At 43.0% G+C, this 20,735-nt stretch overlaps 1 protein-coding gene across 1 annotated transcript in view; it reads left to right on the top strand.

Annotated features, from left to right (window-relative positions):
* LOC147706720 (solute carrier family 22 member 7-like) overlaps positions 1-20,735 on the top strand; it is a 158,314-nt gene that overhangs the window by 77,210 nt on the left and 60,369 nt on the right. The window contains exons 4-5 of the mRNA XM_086925118.1: positions 14,839-15,007; positions 15,545-15,668. Of these exons, the coding sequence (XP_086781244.1) occupies positions 14,839-15,007; positions 15,545-15,668 (293 nt within the window). The remainder of the gene's footprint in view (positions 1-14,838; positions 15,008-15,544; positions 15,669-20,735) is intronic.

Raw genomic sequence — 20,735 nt, 5'->3', positions numbered from 1 at the left:
GTTAAAATGTTCCACCATTGGTGCTCCAGGTGTCTTACAACGTATCGGACTCATATGTTGTAATATCCTCTGCTTAGCTTTTTGGGTAGTTTGGCCAATGTATGGTTTATTTCAAGGGCACAGAATGATGTAAATTACATTAGATGTATTACAGTTAGTCAGGGATGGAAGTTTGTATGATTTGCTGTTATAGGCAAAGGTTTGACCTTCCATGCTTAATGGGCAAACCTTGCAGTTACCACACTTGAAGTGGCCTACCACCGGGGGCAGGTCTAAATGATCTCTCAGAGTCGGCTGTTTTTCAGGTGCCAAATAGGTTTTTACTACATTGTCTTTCAAATTGCTCCCTCATGTGAAAGCAAATAGGGGGGCTTGATCTACCTGTATTTCCGATGCCACCAGATTCCAATGCTTTTGGATGATCTTTTTGATGTTATTACTTTTTGAGGTTGAATGTTGTGACACAAACTAGTTTTCTCTGTGCCAGTTTTCTTTTCTTTTGGTGTAAGCAACTGGTCCCTCGGATAGTACCACGCCCTTTTCCTGGCTCTTTTGAGAAGACCCTGCGGATAGCCTCTTTCTCGCAGTCTTGTGGTAAGTATGTCAGTTTCCTTAAAGAAATCCACTCTCCTGGTACAATTCCGTCTCAATCTGAGATATTGGCCAAACGGTAAATTGTCACGCATATTGCGTGGATGGCAAGAGTCATATTTTAATAGCTTGTTTCTTTCCGTTGGCTTCCTAAATAGATCACAGTAAATGAGGCTGTTTTCTACTTTAAATGTCAAATCCAAAAAATCGATGGTTTCATGATTAAATGATATAGTGAATTGAGTGTCTTCACTTCTTTGGTTTAGCCAGATAAAGAAGTCTTGTAACTGGGATTCGGAGCCTGACCAGATCATTATAACATCATCTATATATCTTTTCCAGACAGCTATGGAATCGATATACGGATTATTGTGTGAATAGAGATGTTCTTCTTCATAGCTGTCCATATAAATGTTCGCCAGGCTCGGTGCATATGTAGCTCCCATTGCTACTCCCTTGCACTGGAAGAAAAATTGCTGTTGGAATCCGAAGTAGTTTCTTTTCATTGCTATCTCCAGCAGGTCTATTAGGAAACTAGTGGGCACCCAATGTGGTGCGGGACGTTTATTTAGAGCATTTCTGATGACATTTATGGCTTTGTCTTGTGGTATTGATGTATAAAGGGAACATACATCCAAGGTTACCATGAGTTGTTTATTGGTATCAAAAGACAGATTCTCTAGTAGTTGTACGATATGTGTGGTATCTCTTACAAACAATTTAGTTTGTGTGACTAACGGTTGCAGAAAAAAGTCAATAAATTGATTCGCTGGTTCTAAAACGATCCGCAACCCGATATAATCGGTCTTCCCGGAGGTCTTTCCAACCGTTTATGCACCTTTGGCAAGGTGTATATCGTGGGGATGTGAGGTTCTTTTTTAATCAAAAATTCTTTCTCCGGTGGACTGAGAAATCCATTTTTCACACCTTCCTCCGCTAGGTTTTCAATGAGGGTCCTGATGCTGTTCCTAGGGTCTCTCATGGTGATTTGGTAACTGTCACGGGCTGCCAGCTGCTGTTGGATCTCACTAATATAGTCTTTAGTGTTTTGCAGCACAATCGCTCCCCCCTTGTCTGCAGCCTTTACTACGATAGAGCTGTTTTCTTGTAGTTCAGTAAGGGCCGCTCTTTCCTCTTTGGTCACATTGTATTTTATATATTGTTTCTCATTCAGTGTCTCCCTAGTTTCTTCCATGACAATTTGCTCAACGGCTAGAATCCACTGACTCATGAAGTATGCATTCAGTGTAAATGTCGATGGAGGCTTGAAGGGAGTAGCCGTGACTTTGGGTGTATATGTGTTCCTTCCAAAGTAATACTTCAGCCTTATTTTGCGGAAAAATCTTTGTAGCTCCAGTTTAGTGGTGAAAGTATCTGGTCTGCAAGTTGGCACGAAAGATAGACCTTTTTTGAGAACTTCTCTTTCAGCTGTTGTCATTATATGATCCAAAAGATTAATGATAGGATCAGAAGGATTTAAAATAGGTTGCTGCTGTATCTGTAACTCCATAGGTCGTGAAATGAATAGGTTTGTCGTATTCGGTATCATCGTTAACTCAGTACCATTCAAGAGTACCTGATCAATTAGATTCTGTGGCTGTATAGTAGGGCCAGAATCAATGTGGAGGGAAAAAGGAATTTGTGATCCAACCAATTTCCTCGAGTTATATTTTCTGATCAGGGGGGGAAGGATCACTTGTCCTGCATAACTTTGGGTATGCCGTAACTGTTCCGAGTTGTCCCAATGTTAACCCTCATGCACGTGCTGGTAAGTGATGCGGTATTAAGCGGTATATCTTGTTTCTCCGCCGTCCCTCGCACGTGTGTGCATAATCATCGGGTTCTTTTTTCATGCAACCTCCATCCAGGAGGCATTACCCATTGTTAAAAACAGTAGTGATGAGTGATTGTGACGTGAAAAAGTGATAGAATAAAATTGTCTCTCTTGATCAGAAAAATTCTTTATTAGTTCTGGATAGGAGGCAATGGATTTAAAAATTAAATCGGTGAACGTGAGTGATTATGACTCGTTCACACTAAGTAAATGAAAAAGGTCGACATGTTTCAGCCCTTTCTTATGCCAGGTTGGTCATTTGGGCTTTCTTCAGGACCGTGGTGTGAAATAGAGACCTCTCACGTCTCTGTTAGTGATAAGTAAAGATTTTAATTAATGGAACATATCGTTACGTTGCTCCATAGGAGGTCAAATTATACCTCCGTTCTTGGCTATACTAAGCCTCTTCGGTATCAGGGTGGGTCAGGGAGGCACTCTCTGGCTCTCCATTCATTCCTTGTGCTGACTCTGCCACCTCTGTATTCCGGGACAGAATCCATTGCCTCCTATCCAGAACTAATAAAGAATTTTTCTGATCAAGAGAGACAATTTTATTCTATCACTTTTTCACGTCACAATCACTCATCACTACTGTTTTTAACAATGGGTAATGCCTCCTGGATGGAGGTTGCACGAAAAAACAACCCGATGATTATGCACACACGTGCGAGGGACGGTGGAGAAACAAGATATACCGCTTAATACCGCATCACTTACCAGCACGTGCATGAGGGTTAACATTGGGACTACTCGGAACAGTTACGGCATACCCAAAGTTATGCAGGACAAGTGATCCTTCCCCCCCCCTGTATAGTAGGGCCTCCCAGTTGTGAAGTCAATTGATCTGTATCACTCAATGTGGGAGCTGTTTCAATACTAGCCAGAGATACTTCTTCCATTTGGTTGTTGACTGTGTTCGATGTTACCATCGATATGTTTGTTTCCGAGTGGAGATCTCGCTGTGTCCCTCCGAAGGATAGAATCTCACTTGTCTCGCCCCTCTCCTCGGGCCCCTTCCTCGGTTCCATCTCCTTTGGGACCTCCAGCCTTGGTCGGACAACCCACCCCAACTGGGTTTGTGGTAGCCTCGGTCTAAAAAATGCTGCTGTTGCTGAGGAGGTTGAAAATGTTGCTTGCTTGTGGAAGGGCCTTCGCTATCGGACTCGGAGCCACTGCCTGCCGAGGAATGCGAGAAAGTGTAGAACCGTCTTGGTCCTTGTCTGTTCTTGTTGATCAAAAATCCTTGCTGATCCTGTTGGTAATAGTCATCAGACAAGTACGGATATGTTAGTTTTTTATCTTAATTCTTGATGTCCTTGGCTAACAACTCTAGCTTTCTGTTGGAAAGGAAGCCAACGGAAAGAAACACGCTATTAAAATATGACTATTGCCATCCAAGCAATTTGCGTGACAATTTACCGTTTGGCCAATATCTCAGATTGAGACGGAATTGTACTAGGAGAGTGGATTTCTTTAAGGAAACTGACATACTTACCACGAGACTGCGAGAAAGAGGCTATCCGCAGGGTCTTCTCAAATGAGCCAGGAAAAGGGTGTGGTACTATCAGAGGGACCAGTTGCTTACACCAAAAGAAAAGAAAACTGACACAGAAAAACTAGTTTGTGTCACAACATTCAACCTCGGTCGATTTTGGGGCTGGGAGGCTCTCCCTCGAATCGGCAGAAGCGCGGCGGCCATTTTGGGTAGGGGAAGCGTCCAGTCCCCAGCATAAAAGGCACTCCCCTCACAAGGTTTCGCCCTTTCTGAGTGAGTGTGTGAGTCCCTCCTGAGGCGGAAGCCGGGAGGTTGCTGTGCGCTGTGACTCTGTGACTATTTAATCTATTTTAATGCCTCTATTTTCGCCGCATTTTAAATAAAGTGCTTGATTTCTTTGCACATTGCACATCGTTTTATACTGCTTATAATTTCAATTTCGACGTGGTATCCTACCTAAATTGTTTTTCCCCGCACTGACTTGCTCCCTGAGCCTACCTCGGTCGATTTTGGGGCTGGGAGGCTCTCCCTCGAATCGGCAGAAGCGCGGCAGCCATTTTGGGTAGGGGAAGCGTCCAGTCCCCAGCATAAAAGGCAACGGTCATGTCTCCGCGCAGCGTACGCGGTCAGCGGACGCGCCGGATCTGCGCCGGAGTCGTGCCAGAGTCCTGCCCGTCTGCGCCCGTCCGCGCTAAGGAGGCGCTGGAAGCCACTTCCCCCTTTGTTTATTCCTCTCATGTACTTAGGGATCTGGACTGTGTATCTGTCGCACTACCCCCGCGGACATTAGATACTATCTCGGCCCTTGGCATTGCACGATGTGTACCTCCCCTCCCCCCTTGCACAAAACAGCTATCCGATCCCAGTGTGACAGAAACACGTATCCGGGCACTATACTTAAATACACGCTCACTGGTCAAGCATCAGATCGATCTCTTCCTCCTCCTCACTGATGAAAGACCTGATATTCTCTTACTTACCGAGACCTGGCTGAACGATGATTCTCTCCCTGACATCTTAGCTGCTCTGCCCCCCGATTACTACCTGCTCAATACGAACCGACCTTCTGGCCGTGCCGGTGGCGGGGTGGCAGCTGTCATCCGTAAGGAGCTTAAATTTACCTCCACGTCCTCTTTCACTCTCACTGACGTGGACAATCTCATCATTAAGCTAGATACCGGAGAGGGTGCTCTTACCATTATCATCCTGTATCGTCCTCCCTACCCTATGCCTTCGTTCCCCGCAGCCCTCAGTGAACAGCTAGCCAATCTACTTATTTCATCTGCCCGAGTCGCCATTTTCGGCGACTTCAACTATTGGTACAATGGCAAGGAAGCTGGCCCTCATGCGGCTGAGCTATTTGAAGTCCTCACCAGCTTCAACATGAACCAACACGTTACTTCCCCCACTCACACTGGGGGTCATACTTTAGATCACATCTGGACTCATAATCTCACTCTCTCCTATTCTGTGATCACCCCTTGTATCTGGTCCGACCATTACTTGATCGATACAGTGATCACAGTCAGAGGTTGCAGTAAGGTCCCTCCCATGGCCGGTGGGACTGCCCGTAAATGGAGCACTCTCGACTCTCAGGCATTCCTTTCATTCTTAGCTGAGACTCGCCCTTCGTCATCTAAAACTGCGACTGTCCACACTCTGGAGGAAGATCTTACTGGCTGGATCATCAAAGCCAGTGATCGCTTTGACCCTCCCTCCAGCTTCCCACGTTCCCGGCACAGTAAGTCCCACAAGTGGTTCAACTCCACCCTGAAAGCTCAGCAACTCGAACTGCGCCAAACGGAGCGTAGGTGGAGACGCAATTATCTGCCCATCGACAGAGAGCTATACATCGCTGCGAGAAAAAAATATAAAGATGCTATTATTGCAGCAAAAGCTCTTCACATCTCGGAAAGGATTCTCACTGCTCATAACAAATCTCAGGAGATCTTTTCAATCATGAGGGAGCTTACGTCTGATGCAAGGACTCTTCCTTCTCAGACCCCGACGCAAGAATCTTGCAATGCCTTAAATAATTTCTTTATTGAAAAAATTGCCAAGATTAAGAACACGATTCCTTCAGTCCTCCCTGATGAGATGCCAGCCTCCCCCCCTGAAAACCCGCTTTCCTTGCTCTCTCTCCCTGCCCTCGACCCCATTACTCTGGCTAAACTTGTTGCTCGAGTCAAATCTGGCTCACCTAATGATTGCTGTCCTCCCTCTGTCTTTCGTGACATCTGCCTGTCCTTACCGGACTGCATCTTGCTTTTATTAAATGCTTCATTGGAGGCAGGAGTAGTACCTAATTCCTTCAAGGAGGCTGTCCTCGTGCCTTTACTGAAGAAGCCTGGAGCTGACCCGGACGACCTTGCCAACTATCGGCCTATCTCTCTCTTGCCCTACCTATCCAAACTCCTGGAGGCACATGTTACTAGCTGCCTATCTGAATTCATCGAGTGTTCCAACTTTCTCGAACCTAATCAGGCTGGGTTCAGACCAGCCCATTCCACCGAGGCTGTGATCCTGGCAGTTATGGATATGCTTAGGGCTAATGCCGATAAAGGGACATCACAGGCGCTTGTCTTATTGGATCTGTCGGCTGCGTTCGACACGGTGGACCACAACATCCTCATCCACCGTGCCGAGCAAGCCGGCATCCGAGGCCTGGCTTCTGCCTGGCTCAAATCTTTCCTGTCGGGCAGAATGCAGGCGGTCCGGCTTGGTCCCTTCACAGCCGCACAGGTCCCATCCATCTGCGGAGTGCCTCAGGGATCGTCCCTGTCCCCTCTGCTTTTTAATCTTTATCTTCAGCCGCTTATTTTCTCCTTGAAGAGGTGGAATATCACCGTATTCAACTATGCAGACAATCTGCAAATCATTTTTCCGCTTAACACCCCCAATGCAGCCCTCGATTGTCAAGCAGTGATGCTACACATCCAACATTGGATAAATTCCCACCAGCTGAAATTGAACCCGGGGAAGACCGAGTTGATCCTTCCAGGAAATAGTCTCACTCACTGGGGCCCACAGTTCTGGCCAACTGAGCTTGGCTCCCCGCCAATCCCGGCTAAGTCAGCAAAGAGCCTCGGGGTCATAATTGACTCGGAGCTCTCTCTTAAGCCTCAGGTTGGTGCGGTTGTGTCCTCGTGTATGTTCCAGCTCAGAAAAATCAGGAAAGTTTCCCATCTCCTGACACCAGAGGCCCTGATACAAGTCCTGATCACCCTGGTGCTCTCCCGCCTGGATTTTTCAAACTCCCTGTACAACGGCCTACCTAAATTCCTCCTTAATAGGCTCCAGATTGTACTGAACCAAGCGGCAAGGCTGGCCTATAAAACCCCGAAGTGGCAATCCGCGAGACCACTTCTTCGCAGACTCCACTGGTTGCCGGTGGAGCAGAGGACTGCATTTAAGATCGGCTGTCTGACCTTCAAAGCTGTGTTCGGGACCTCCCCTGCCTTCCTCAAATCACTGGTCATCCCTTACCATCCGGTACGCAATCTTCGTTCCTCCCATCGCCTCTTGCTAGCTGTCCCTGCTGCCAAACTAAAAAAAAAACGGCGGTCGTAGATTTGCCTACCTTGCCCCTGCCTTCTGGAACCAGTTACCTCTCCCTCTTAAATCTGCCAATTCCCTTCTGGCTTTTAGAAAACTCCTAAAAACTCACCTCTTCACACAGACTGGCTAGACCCCGTATCTCCATCTCATTGGCACTCAGCCATCGCCAGGAAACCTCTCGGTGTCAGTGCGCTATACAAGAATCCCCTAAGAGAACTCAAAAAGTAATAACATCAAAAAGATCATCCAAAAGCATTGGAATCTGGTGGCATCGGAAATACAGGTAGATCAAGCCCCCCTATTTGCTTTCACATGAGGGAGCAATTTGAAAGACAATGTAGTAAAAACCTATTTGGCACCTGAAAAACAGCCGACTCTGAGAGATCATTTAGACCTGCCCCCGGTGGTAGGCCACTTCAAGTGTGGTAACTGCAAGGTTTGCCCATTAAGCATGGAAGGTCAAACCTTTGCCTATAACAGCAAATCATACAAACTTCCATCCCTGACTAACTGTAATACATCTAATGTAATTTACATCATTCTGTGCCCTTGAAATAAACCATACATTGGCCAAACTACCCAAAAAGCTAAGCAGAGGATATTACAACATATGAGTCCGATACGTTGTAAGACACCTGGAGCACCAATGGTGGAACATTTTAACATTCACAATCACCCTGCTAAAAGCTTGAAATGGAGAATATTGGAGAAAGTCACAGTCAATCCGAGAGGTGGATCACTGTCATTGGTTCTAAATAAAAAAGAAAGTAAATGGATTCACTCTTTGGACTCTGTTACATGTGGCCTTAATGAGCATGAAGAAATTGCGAAACAAATGGGTCTGCTGTAAATTAAGACTCACTTATACACTGTAATACATACTACACGGTAGGGTTGCATCGTAAAGATCATGGTTCAAATAGATAGATCGATTTTAAGTTCTCAATCAACACTAGACCATGACTGAGATAAGTGAATATATAGCACAGTGATGTTGTCAACGTATCTCTAGTCAGGGGTTGCTATATTGTCTTATGTTCCAAGTTGTAATGCACCTTGTTACTGGTTTTACAAGTCTGTATTGAATTTGTAAACATAGAGTTGTACATGTTTTTATACAAAGCTATGCATTGTTTATTAAATTCACAGGCAGCTGTGATCATAGATGGACCCTCACCGAATGGTTATCTCAAAGCCACCTGTGCGGTTAAAGATTATCTTTACCATTGGGATAGGAATGGAAAAATAATACGTTAATTTATTGTTGTACACATAAGTTACAGGAATGGGCAAATAATACATTCTCTCATTGGTATACACACCAGTTCGATATGCGTCAAGCACTGGACTGCCTACATGCAATTTGCATGTTTTAGATAATTTTATCCACACGGTCCAGTGAAATAACACTCGCAGATCGTGCCATGGTTGCCGCGATAAAATGTATTGCTGTTACCGCGTAATACCGTATGACGTTAGGACATCAGGAATCCAAGACGCCCGTACGGCGTTACGTTTATAGACTGCTTCCGGTTATCGGCGGTAAGCTGATTTCCAGCAGCCAGTTTGAGACACAAAGCAGATCTTCTATTGCGACTAAATCCCGGTAAGACCGATAATACATAACTAATTCCTCTCTAGACGGCTTGCAGGTTAGCGCGCTAATATACCCGTTTCGGCGTACACAACCCGCACTGCCGAACTACTAATACCACCATTGGCAATCAAACACGCCCATGTAACAAGATGTCGAATGAGGCACAACCCGCCCTGCCAAATTATTAATACCATCATTGGCAAATAAACGCTCCCAAAAACAAGATGTTGAATGATTTTATAATCTTCGACTTTGACATTTGTGCACACTTATTAACACGCTAGTGTGTATTTAATTAATCTTGATACAAGTGGATGTCTGATGTCGTAGCTTAAATCCCCGATATCGGATGTTGAATGAGATACAACCTGCACTGCCACACTTTTAATACCACTATTGGCAAACAAACAAGTCCATGAAACAACTCTTCGACTTTGACATTTATGCACACTTATTAACGCGCTAGTGTGTAATTAATTGATTATGATAAAAGTGAAGGTCTGATGTCGTAGCTTAAATCCCCGATATTGGCCAACTCATTCACCAACTTACGTTTGTGGTGGAGTTTAAAGACACATTTGCACGAATTTATTCTACAATACACTCTGATAACTTGGGTGCAACCTCAGGGATTTATACATTCTTTCCCTCCTTTTTCAGACTAAAGAAAAATCTTCCCTTCCATGTGACTAATGCACCTGGTTGATAGGGTGAGTACTACGACTGCACCCTAATCTAATAGAACCAGATATATTAAAAGAACCCTCCCTGACCTTTCTTTTTACTTACTTTGTAGACTGTCGTGCTGCGTATATTATTGTCTTGATAAAGACCCGCTGCGACTGAAAACATTGGCGCTTTAAGGGTCGGAACGTCAACATCTATTCACAGGCCACATAAACTTGGAGCCCTCAACAAACTTGAAAGAAATTATAGGGTTCCGAGATTGTATTAGTTGATGGTCTTATGAAATAATATTTTGTATATACGTGTATAGTTTTTCTTTTTAAATTTGGCCATAATTCCTCCGTAAAACACTATCAAAAACAAAATCTAAACTACTAAAAAGCAAAACATCAAGAATTTCAAATGTTAATATGTCACCAATAATCGGTTCAATTCAAAAGAAATGTTCATTAGAAATCTACAATCTTTGAATGGATACCCAATATATAAAACTAATCTCCTTTAGATGTAAGGAATCCAGTTCTAACAAAAAATCCAAGTAATGTAGGCATTCGTAAAAATAAAAAATGAATGAAAGTCCACTTCAGGACTCAATTGAAAATATTTCTATGTTGGTTTTCTCCAGTTTCATTTAATAACATAATCATGAACTGATTGTCTTTCAAGTTAAAATCTCTTTGCTCCAGTTCTATTTTTATAAAATATGTATATTAAATTACTGTATACTTTCTTTTTAGTACTTTTAAGGCTAGATGTAGGTAATTGCGAATTACTGATTCTAAAATACCGAATTTTACCGATTCAGTATTTTAGAATCGGTAATTGCAATGTAGATGAAAAATCGGTAAAAAATACTGAATCGCTAGGATTCAGTATCCCGATTCGGTATTTGCCATTGATTCCTATGGGCCTGGAGGCCCATAGGAATGAATGTCAATTACCGAATCGGTAATTACCGATTCGGTAAATTCCAAAAAATTCAAGGGTGGCAGGGTGTCACTTTTGACTCCCTGTTGCACCCCTGATTAGTGCTTGTGTGCCCTTAGGGCATGTATGTGTGCCTCATGGCACAGGTGTAAATGCACATATATGCATTTACATAGGAATTCGTTATTTACCACCAACTATTAGTTGGTGGTAAATAACGAATCCTTAAAGCCCTGTAGCACTATTTATAGTGCTACCTACATTACAATATACAGATTCGATAATTTTACCGAATCGGTAATTTTACCGAATCAGTAAAATTACCGATTCGGTAAAATTACCGAATCTGTTTTTTTTTCATTCCCTACATCTCAGTATCCAAATACCGGTCGGTAACGGCCGAAAATCGGTATTTTCGGCCGTTACCGACGGGTATTTGGATACCTACATCTGGCCCTTAGTACTTTTACTTATGTAGATCTTCTGACTAATGATTCTTCTGACTCTCCGTTACCCAGATCACTGTGATCTTGATTTGAAACTATTTTACTCCCTCCTACACACTCAGACATCCATCTTGGATCCAATTTTCAAGTATAAACCCACAATTACTGCATCTTCAGCTTCACTTGCCACATGATCTGCGCTGTTTTCGACTAAAACAGCTTAATTTTCTCTGAAGGTTTTGAAATTCATTATTTTGCTTTCTAATTTTCTTGAGTTTGCATCTGTGCTTGTTCTTCTGGTTGCACAATCTGACTTTCACCCCCCCGCTCTGGATCCTTGTAGTGAACTCAAGTTTGACACTCTGTGTCAGTGGTTGGTGTCACCACTCCTTCATCTGCATCCTTCACCCTTTTAAAAGAGATGTATGGTTCCACTATGGCAAGCTGCGCATATCATTGCATTATTCATCACAAGATAAGGTCCACGGCACCTTAGCTCCGGCAGCTCTTTTGAATGTGCTTCTTCACCACAACCCAACCACTGGGTTAAAAGTCATCATGGCAGTGTTCTTCACTTGCTGAAGGTGTTTTCAACTTCATGTGGGGGCAGATAAAGCATTCTACATTGGTCAAATCTTTCATCAGTCCAGAAGAAGGTCATCAGAAATGTTCACAAGTGCAGCATAGGATATGCAAGGACTCCACATTGCAATGCCCACGATCACTTCATGAGGTGAGAGTCCAGTCACTTTATTGGGTGTCCTTGCTAAACTCAATAATACCAGTAACAGTGACGTTGAATTGTAAACTTTGGGCAACTTTGACTTAAGAGTACTATTCGCTCAACTACAGAGGATGTTTCTAATATCGCTCAAAAGAATTGTTTGTTCCATACTGTGTCCTCCACAAAATATTCATTAATTCACTCTTTATGTGGCTTCCCCTACCTGACTCTAAAGAAGTTGCAAACCAAATCTAGTGATGAACTCCCTCAACAAGAGCTTGACTATAGTTAAGATGTCACATCTTCTATTTCCTCTACACATCTGTAAAACGACAAACAATAACTAAATTATAGTGTAGCCAAGTTACAATGAAAAATCTCATCAATGTCAATCTGGAACCTGGTGAAAACATACTTTTACTTGAGAGGTTCATTGTGGACTCATTTTGATAAACTAGGCCACAGAAATCTTTATTTGATGTAAGATGACTTCCCACATCAACTGGAGGAGAAACGTCTGTGGGATTCAACTTCCTTTTTCCATCTCTTCTGCAAATGTAATAGCAGTTCCCTTTCTCCCAAAGACAGTGAAGGAGGGCTCAAATTCATGACTTGAAATTTCCTAGTAAAAGTGACGTACCTTCTTGTGCAAGGGCATACTGAGGGAGTAGAAAACAAGAAGGCTGTCCTCATAATGAACGTCAACCTTACTCTGGTAACACTACAGCCTACTTACAAGTCTCTGTGGTTGAGGACGGTGAGACAACTTGGTTTGTTTCTCTTGGTATCCCTGTGTTCATATCCTGTCTGCATCTTAACTCCATCCATGTCTAGCTCTACCCAGGCTGCTGGAGCTACTTTTAAATGCACTAAAAGAGAGGCATACTCTCAAAACCACTTGTTCTGTAGGCCTCCTATATGCCTCAAATCATTACTCATAAGTAGATCCTTGGACTCCTAAAGGTGTAAAATATCTAAGGCTCCCACTCTTCATGGTATCTGATACTTTCTTCCATGCTAATTCTCAGCATAGATGAGAAAATGTCCAGAAAGGCTGGCAATTGACCTCCTACTTCAAACAGTGCCAGCATGTTGCTCCAGTTGCTAGTGGTAGTGGTCAGGATACTATAGAGAGTGACCTGACATCCCTGGCAGGCTATGTCCAAAACCAAGCTCCACAAAAAAGGAAATAAAAGAAAGTGGGTGTCCTTAATTTAACCTACAAGTTGCAGGGAAGATTAAAAACAAGAAGTTTTGATAGGTGTGTCCTGTTATTGGTATGGTGTAAATAAAGAAGCTGTCAATCGAAGAGATAAAAGAGAATTAGATTGTTTCTGTGAAGAGAGGCTCCCATCTTGAAGGGTGGACACATCTCAGATAAGAACTGGGGAAAGTAAGATAGTGAAGATGTAATGTGGATTTTATATATAACAGGGTAATAACCATCACCCTGCAAATGGTATAAAGATATGCATCTCCGATTGTCCAGTGTCACATATTGGAAATCTCTGACCTTTGAATTTGCTGCAATAGATGTACAAACTGCCTGACACTATTGCAAGATAACTGGGCTCCGACTACCCATCAAAAAAGACAGTGGATGCTGGGAGAGGCATTATATAAAAAAAAACACAGAATTTCAAGCATGTTCTAACTGGGTACAATCATGGCAGCTGTGGTGGAACATGGATACTACTGCATATGAAATGCACCCCATACTAGAACATGGATACTACTGTATCAATTACAGCTCTGCTGGTAAAGTCCATATTTCTCCTGAATTCACTTCCTCCTTAAGAACTCTAACTCACAGCTCTTCTGTAACCTGAATAGTATTGAGTAGGGAAATAGTAGCACCTCATATTTACATCAGCTAAAAACTGTAAAATAGTGATGGTGATCACTATAATCTGAACAAAACAGTTATTTTCAATCTCCTACCTGGACCAAGGAGGAAGCCCATCACATTATCCTCTAGTGTGATGTTTATATAGGACATTGTTGTGTTGTAAAGGCAGTCTTCAAGAAGAAAGGATCAGATCTAGAACAGAAACTTTAACCTACTACTAAAGTAAGGTATTCGACTCAATCCTGATGGTATTGCTTAATTTATATCTATGTTGGATCTAACCTTTGGACAAGAAGTACAAACACCACAGCCATGACCCATCCTATAACAACAGATAATTCTCATGGCTAAATGATGAGTTAATATAACGTCAGCTATGAAGATTTCAAGTTCTGACCCTACCAGGCACAGAACCTACTGGATCATGAATGGGTGGACTTTTTCTTTCAGGTACCTTTCTCTTTTCCCAGTCTTTCATCCATGCCTTTTACAGTGATTAAAAGGGAATTCAATTTTTATTCACCGAGAATCACATGTTCAAAGCAATAATTTTGGCTATTGTGACATGAGGGGGTTTATTAAGAAATCTGAGTTTTTGTTTCCCACTTGACCCTAGTCAGTGATAAGTGTGCTCTTTGGGTTGTGGGAGAGAGTATAAGCATGATGTTTGGATAATCAACACTGCTGTTGGAAGGGCAAAGACAAGTGCTAAGCAAGATTGAAGGCAAATAGATAAAGAGTCGTACAGCAATGGTTTACCAAAGAACAATCAATACTTTGTTGTCCATTCCCAATGAGCCAAGAAGACATTCTTTAGGTATTTTCTAACCCAGTCTGGTTTTTACGAGGTATGTCTTTAGTTTTACTGCAAGAAGCTGCTTCCAAACTTTCCAGTGACTATAGTTTGACACCTATCAGATGCTGTGCTTGGCAGCACAAGTTATGTTGATTGGGGTCTAAGAGGAGTAATGAGTAAACAAATTCTCCCAAAAAAGTTAAACTTAAAAAGCGCCCCCAGGATGGTTAGGAGAGCTCGTGAATTGAACTACCCAAACGGTACTGTTTTGATATCTTAGATTAAATAGTGAACACTAACAATCAATGTTTGATCGGTATCTCTTATGTTACAGGTGTGGAGTGGGTGGATACGAAGCACCGCACTTTAGCCGGTTTCCTAACGAGTATGTACTGGAGCATTGGAATTATGTTCCTGCCTCTGGTTGCGTACGTGATACGGAATTGGCGCTGGCTTCTCATTGCTGTTACATGCCCCTATCTTTTGGGCATCATCAGCATATGGTGAGTAAATAGGGCCAAAGCAAGAGAATATATGTTTTAGGGTCACCCTGCCTATCCAAGAATGTGATCTCAGATATGACTCCTCCAGTAGAACAATATCAAAAGTTAAATCCACGCTATTGCTTCTTATCTTTCAGCAGGGAAGTCACAGACAAAGTCCTGATCATGCATTGTGATCAAATACTGAATCTGTTGTCATATACCTCTATGGGTTGTTATTTTGTCTTGCTGTCTTGTTTTAGTGGAACCATTGACATATTGCTAATCTGCCTGGCTACAGTCAGCGTTGTATTCAAAATCCACTCTCTTTCTGACATTCATTTTAATGTGTTCACTGTTGCCTGTCAGTCAATCCCAGAATTGTCTCATCAAGCTTTGTATATGATCTCTCTCCCAAATTTCTTCTGAACGTTTCCACAACCTCAGTAGGTGTGCAAATCCTTCTCCTAGACCTTCATTCTCTCAAGATCTAAAAGCGCAGTAACAGACGTGCACACAGATACACATACTATTACTACAGTTTCCTTAATTTCACAGGTGGATTCCTGAGTCTGTGAGGTGGCTGTTGACCAAAGGCAAGGTGAAGGAAGCTCACGCCCTCTTGGTTCAATGCTCTTTAATGAACGGCCAGGCACCCTTGTCCTCCAACATAAACACTGAGGTGAGAGGAGGGTGGTACTCCACTATAGTGTTTATGCATGAAACTCTCAGAAACTGTGGAAGTTCTTTCTTTAATCTCTGCCACTTGCCTTGTTTATTCAATTGTGAGGATGAATGCCACATGCCTGCGAGGTGGTCTTAGGGATTCTGCAATTGAGTTGAATGAGAACTGGTACTTATTGTGAAACAGCCAGACATTTACATTCTTCTTGGAATGTAAATATCTGACATATTGATTAAGAGAAATCCATCAGGCTGCAGCAAAAGAGATGTTTCCACAACTTACAGCATCCTTGGTGGTGCAGAAAACTGTGAGAAGATCTTGGACGCCTAATTGTAGCTAGATTGATAGGAAATAGTCAAATCGGCCCAACGACATCGAGGCATGTAGGTGGATTGTGCCATGAAACAACCACTGTACACTGCAGGAATAGGTTAAATGAGTCTCCTTGTCACCTGAGCACCAATGCGGATTACAGAAGTAAAGGGCAACTTTCGTAAAGTTGTAGGCTAACTGCTTGTAAAGTTGAAAGCCTCTGATGCATTTGTTATGTACCAGCTTGCTGCTCATTTTGATGAAACTGCTGTGTTTTCGTCAAGACTTATGTCAGGAGTCTATTGACAGGAGTCCTACACGATTTAGGTTGGTGCTTCCCAACAAAGTTCTAGGTGTGCACCTGCATTGGCAGAATATAATCACTGCTGGCAGCTACTATACTCATAATAAGGCCTAGGCGCCAAATTCCGTTCCGCTCGCGGAAATTGCGATAATTTGACATTTTGGCGTTCCGCAGAGAGCGCAAAAATGTTAAAATGTCCGCAATCCGCATCGTATGGATTTTTTTGCTTGCTCACACTGTAAAAATAGTACATTCTCACGCACGATCGCCTTACCTGAATCCCCGCATTCGCTGACAAGTTTTCCTGATCCATCACGTTCTCCACGAGATGTTGGATTGTTGGTAGCCATTTGTGCTTCTCGCGAGAGTTCGTGCCCGCATTAACGGCATTCGTCTTGCGATCATGCACCGCAAGAGTATGAGATCTTGAACACGTCATTCTCCATGGCGAGTGAGAGCGTGAGGACGCAGACACGTCATATCGAACGCGACAAGGAGTGAAAGAACCGAACACGTCATTCTCCACTGCGAGCGGGTGGGACAAGTGAAAACAAGATGGCTGCGCCCATGAGCGACCGCATGGGTAAGTTGGCGGGACATTTCTAAACGCGATCACACAGAAAATATCACAAATGGGCGGGGATAAAAACTTCTGCGTCTTCGCGATATTTCAGTATGCCCGCTGAGATTTTCAACATTTTCGTGATAATTTGCGAAAGTGAATTTCGCAAATTCCCCCCACCCCTACAACACGACTAACAGATCAAGGTGGTTTACTGCGAAACACACCGGTTCTTTTCGGAAATGCCAGAATAAATACTTATACCGAGCAACTTCAGAATGCATGTATACTTGAAGACTGGGCAAGATGTGTGTGGTAGAAAGATTCATGGGGTCTCACATGTGTTCTGCCACAACTGTTGTAGGGCTGGGAAGCAGCGAGGATAGTGAGCTTATATATATATATATATATATATATATATATATATATATATATATATATATAACGCTCCAAAATCCTTCTAAAACTCGTAGAAGAACACAACAGCACTCGAGGGTGGAGAGTTTCAACGCGCTTAGATTTTATTCAGCGAGGGGGGTGCACACAGACGCGTTTCGGCGGTCTGCCTTCGTCAGTGTGTGATGCACTGTGTTTCCTCCCGACATGTTTTTAAACATCATCTATTCACTCCCACATTTGCTCAAGCATAGACATGGAAAGGGGACTCGCACCATACATTGAATGGAGGCAGCCATCTTGCAATGTATGTTTAAGGTTACATTGATTGACATTGAACAAGAGATAAGATAAGCATTCAAGCCCACTGATGGGCAACAGCCACATTCTATGCATGGTATATGTCACATATTAATCCTAAAATGGACAACAACATACAGCCGTGGATCGGCTAATGTCCCCTTGTATAAAGTACATGGTCAAATGCATTAGATCCAAATATGAGACTTATGTTTCAACAACATTTCAACGGCAGTTACTCATACCTAGAATGCGGGATTCTTATAGTGAAATGCTTCACGTGCTGCAACAGAGAACATGTTAGACTAAGTATAGTCTAAACATCACGTATCATTATAAGAAATAGTTTTTCAGAAAAGTGTGATGAAAATCAAAGGTACAGTGAAAGAAATCATAATAATATTGATAATGATCTGCGAGAGTCTCTCTCGATAGACCCATATAATGACCCAAGAAATATATATATACAGGCTTAGATATCAACAACCCGGCCAATTACAGACCCATATCCCAACTTCCCTATCTGTCGAAAAGTCCTAGAGAAACTGGTCAACAGGCAACTGGCCAGTTTTCTCGAAACTAACAACCTGCTGGATATCACACAAACGGGTTTTAGGGCCAACAACAGCACGGAAACAACACTCCTGGCACCTACGAAGGCAGAAACGCTGAAACGCGTTTGTCAAACTGGCTGCAGGAAGCGCTTAAAATAAATACTTAAAACTACTTCGACCCCAAGGATGGCTTTGTTGTGTGCACTCGAAAAAGAGGTATGGTAGAATTTCGAACCAGTGTTAGGAGTATAACAGCGTGTTTCACCACGCGCCGAGAAAGCACCCGTAAAGAAAGTGGAGCAGCGACGGGTGAAAAACGTGTTGTGGAATATATATATATATATATATATATATATATATATATATATATATATATATATATATATATATATATATATATATATGTATATATATATTTATTTATTTATTTATTTTTTCACTGAAAAGACCACAGGTTTCAGGGACGTTATAGTTAGAAATTAGCATTTACAAACCTTTAGTTCAGCTAATATAACTCGCGCCCCGCGCAAGTGCAGAAAGAGGAAGAAAGGCAGAGAAAGAAACAGGAGAAATGCAGAAACAGGCAACAGAAGTCCAGAAAGACAAAGAAAGGTGCAGAAAGATGCAAAAGATGTGCCCAAAGAACCAACAGAGGAGCAGAAAGAGGCTTTGTTGCAAAGTCATCCTGTGCCCCCAACTTTTTGCTGATATGTACTGGTGGTAACTGACTGACTAACCGGGCCTATAGCCAGTGCTATGCTAAAAGACACTTAGAATACAGTGAAAACACCTACATACACTAGGGAACACTATCTGTTGGGGTACCCCTGTGATTGGCATGACCTCCTCTGTAAGGCCCTAGTACATAATAGGGCAGGGGGAATAAAACTACCTCTAAGTCAGAGATGCAGAAAGATGCTTCTTTAAGTAGTAGTCATATTTGTAGAGTGGTGAAGAAAGGGTGCTGGGTCTCCGAGGAACGTTCAGGAAATCCGCGGCATAGGACTTAGAGGACGTACCAAGAGGGCTTCTTGTCCCCCAAAGTCCCTCAGCAGTAAATTGTACTTCATCCCCATCCTGCAGTCTGCCAGTAGGCGCGTTTGCAGAGTGGTGTAGAAAGGGGGGCATGTCCTCCTTAGACGTCTTAAAACCAAAGGGGATGATGGACGGAGTGTTGAACATTGCAAGAACTCACCCCCAGTCAACTGATCTGGGTTTAATCCATCATCATTCTTTAGCTCACTCCGCCACCCCAGTTCAGAAATGGCCATATGCAAATCCATCTGACCCTGTGCCTCATGGGAACAGTCCAGCCCGAACTGCCAAGCCATGTCTTCCCTGGACCAGAAACAAGCATCCTGGGACTTAATCCCCCAAATTACAATAAGCGCCAGGGGGTGCGTTTGCAGAGCAGTAGAGCAAGGGGGCATGGCCTGTGTTCACCTCTTAGCAATCCTACTGTGTAGAGGGCTTACTGGAGGTAAGATGTAGGCTAGTTGGTCCCTAAAGGACCCCCATCAGCGAAGGGGATGTCAATCCCCATCCAAAAGTGTGCCAGGGAGTGTCGTTGAAGAGTGGTGGGCAAAGGGGGCATGGCCTTTTATGAGAACTTACCAATCCTGCTGTGTGGGACCTACTGGAGGTAATGGGAGGGATAGCTGGCCCCCAAGGTTGTTGTTGGGGGCCAACTACCCCTCTTGTTATCTGTAGTAAGTCCCACACAGTAGGATTGCTGAGACATCTAAGGAGAACAAGGCAAAAGCAAAGGGGATGATGGACGGAGTGGTGAACATTGCAAGCACTCTCCCCCAGTCAACTGATCTGTGTTTAATCCATCATCATTCTTTAGCTCACTCTGCCACCCCAGTTCAGACATATTACATCACTCATGACATGGTCAGTGACATCACTAATGACATCTCAAATGACACCACTGATGACATCTCAAATTACATCACTGATGACATCATCCAGTGATTGTGAGTGTTTTCTTAAAGGTATCGAGTGTTAAACATATATACTAAGGTAACTAAGGTAACTAAGGTAACTAAGGTAACTCGGCATGGAAGTGCCTGTATGGTTAAGTAATTTCATGTGTAAGTGGTGTATTGAAGAGTGACTGGTTATATTAGAGACTGTATACATGACATAGTGGGTTTGTGAGTTTTTGTATAGGTAAGCGAATGGGTGTGTCTGTGTGTGTATGTGTGAGTGTCTGTATGAGTATCTGTATAGCTGACTGAGTTGGTGTATCATTGGTTGTAAATGGTGAATCAGAGGGTTCATGAGTGGCTCAATAATTGTTTGAGCAGATACATAAGTGTCTGTATGGGCGAGTGGAAGGGTACATGAGTGGCTGTACAGGTGCATCAATGAGTGTGTCACTGGGTGTATGGGTGAGTGAGTGGGTGTATGAGTGGCTGTATGTCTTAGCAAATAGGTGTTTGAGTGGTTGTATGGGTAAGTGAGTGTGAGAGAGGTTGTACGAGAAAGCATGTCATTGTCTCAATCATTTTATAGGTGAGTATATGTATTAGTATATGTATAAGTAACTGTGTGACTGTGTGAGTAATTGTATGGGTGAGTTAGTGGCTTTGTGAGTGACTGTATGGGTGAGTGAGTAGGTGTGTGAGTAT

Source organism: Lissotriton vulgaris, chromosome 6 (assembly GCF_964263255.1).
Source record: "Lissotriton vulgaris chromosome 6, aLisVul1.2, whole genome shotgun sequence".
NCBI classification, from domain to species: domain Eukaryota; kingdom Metazoa; phylum Chordata; class Amphibia; order Caudata; family Salamandridae; genus Lissotriton; species Lissotriton vulgaris.
The sequence above is the reverse complement of the archived record's forward strand: the minus strand, read 5'-3'. Positions and strand labels throughout refer to the sequence as shown.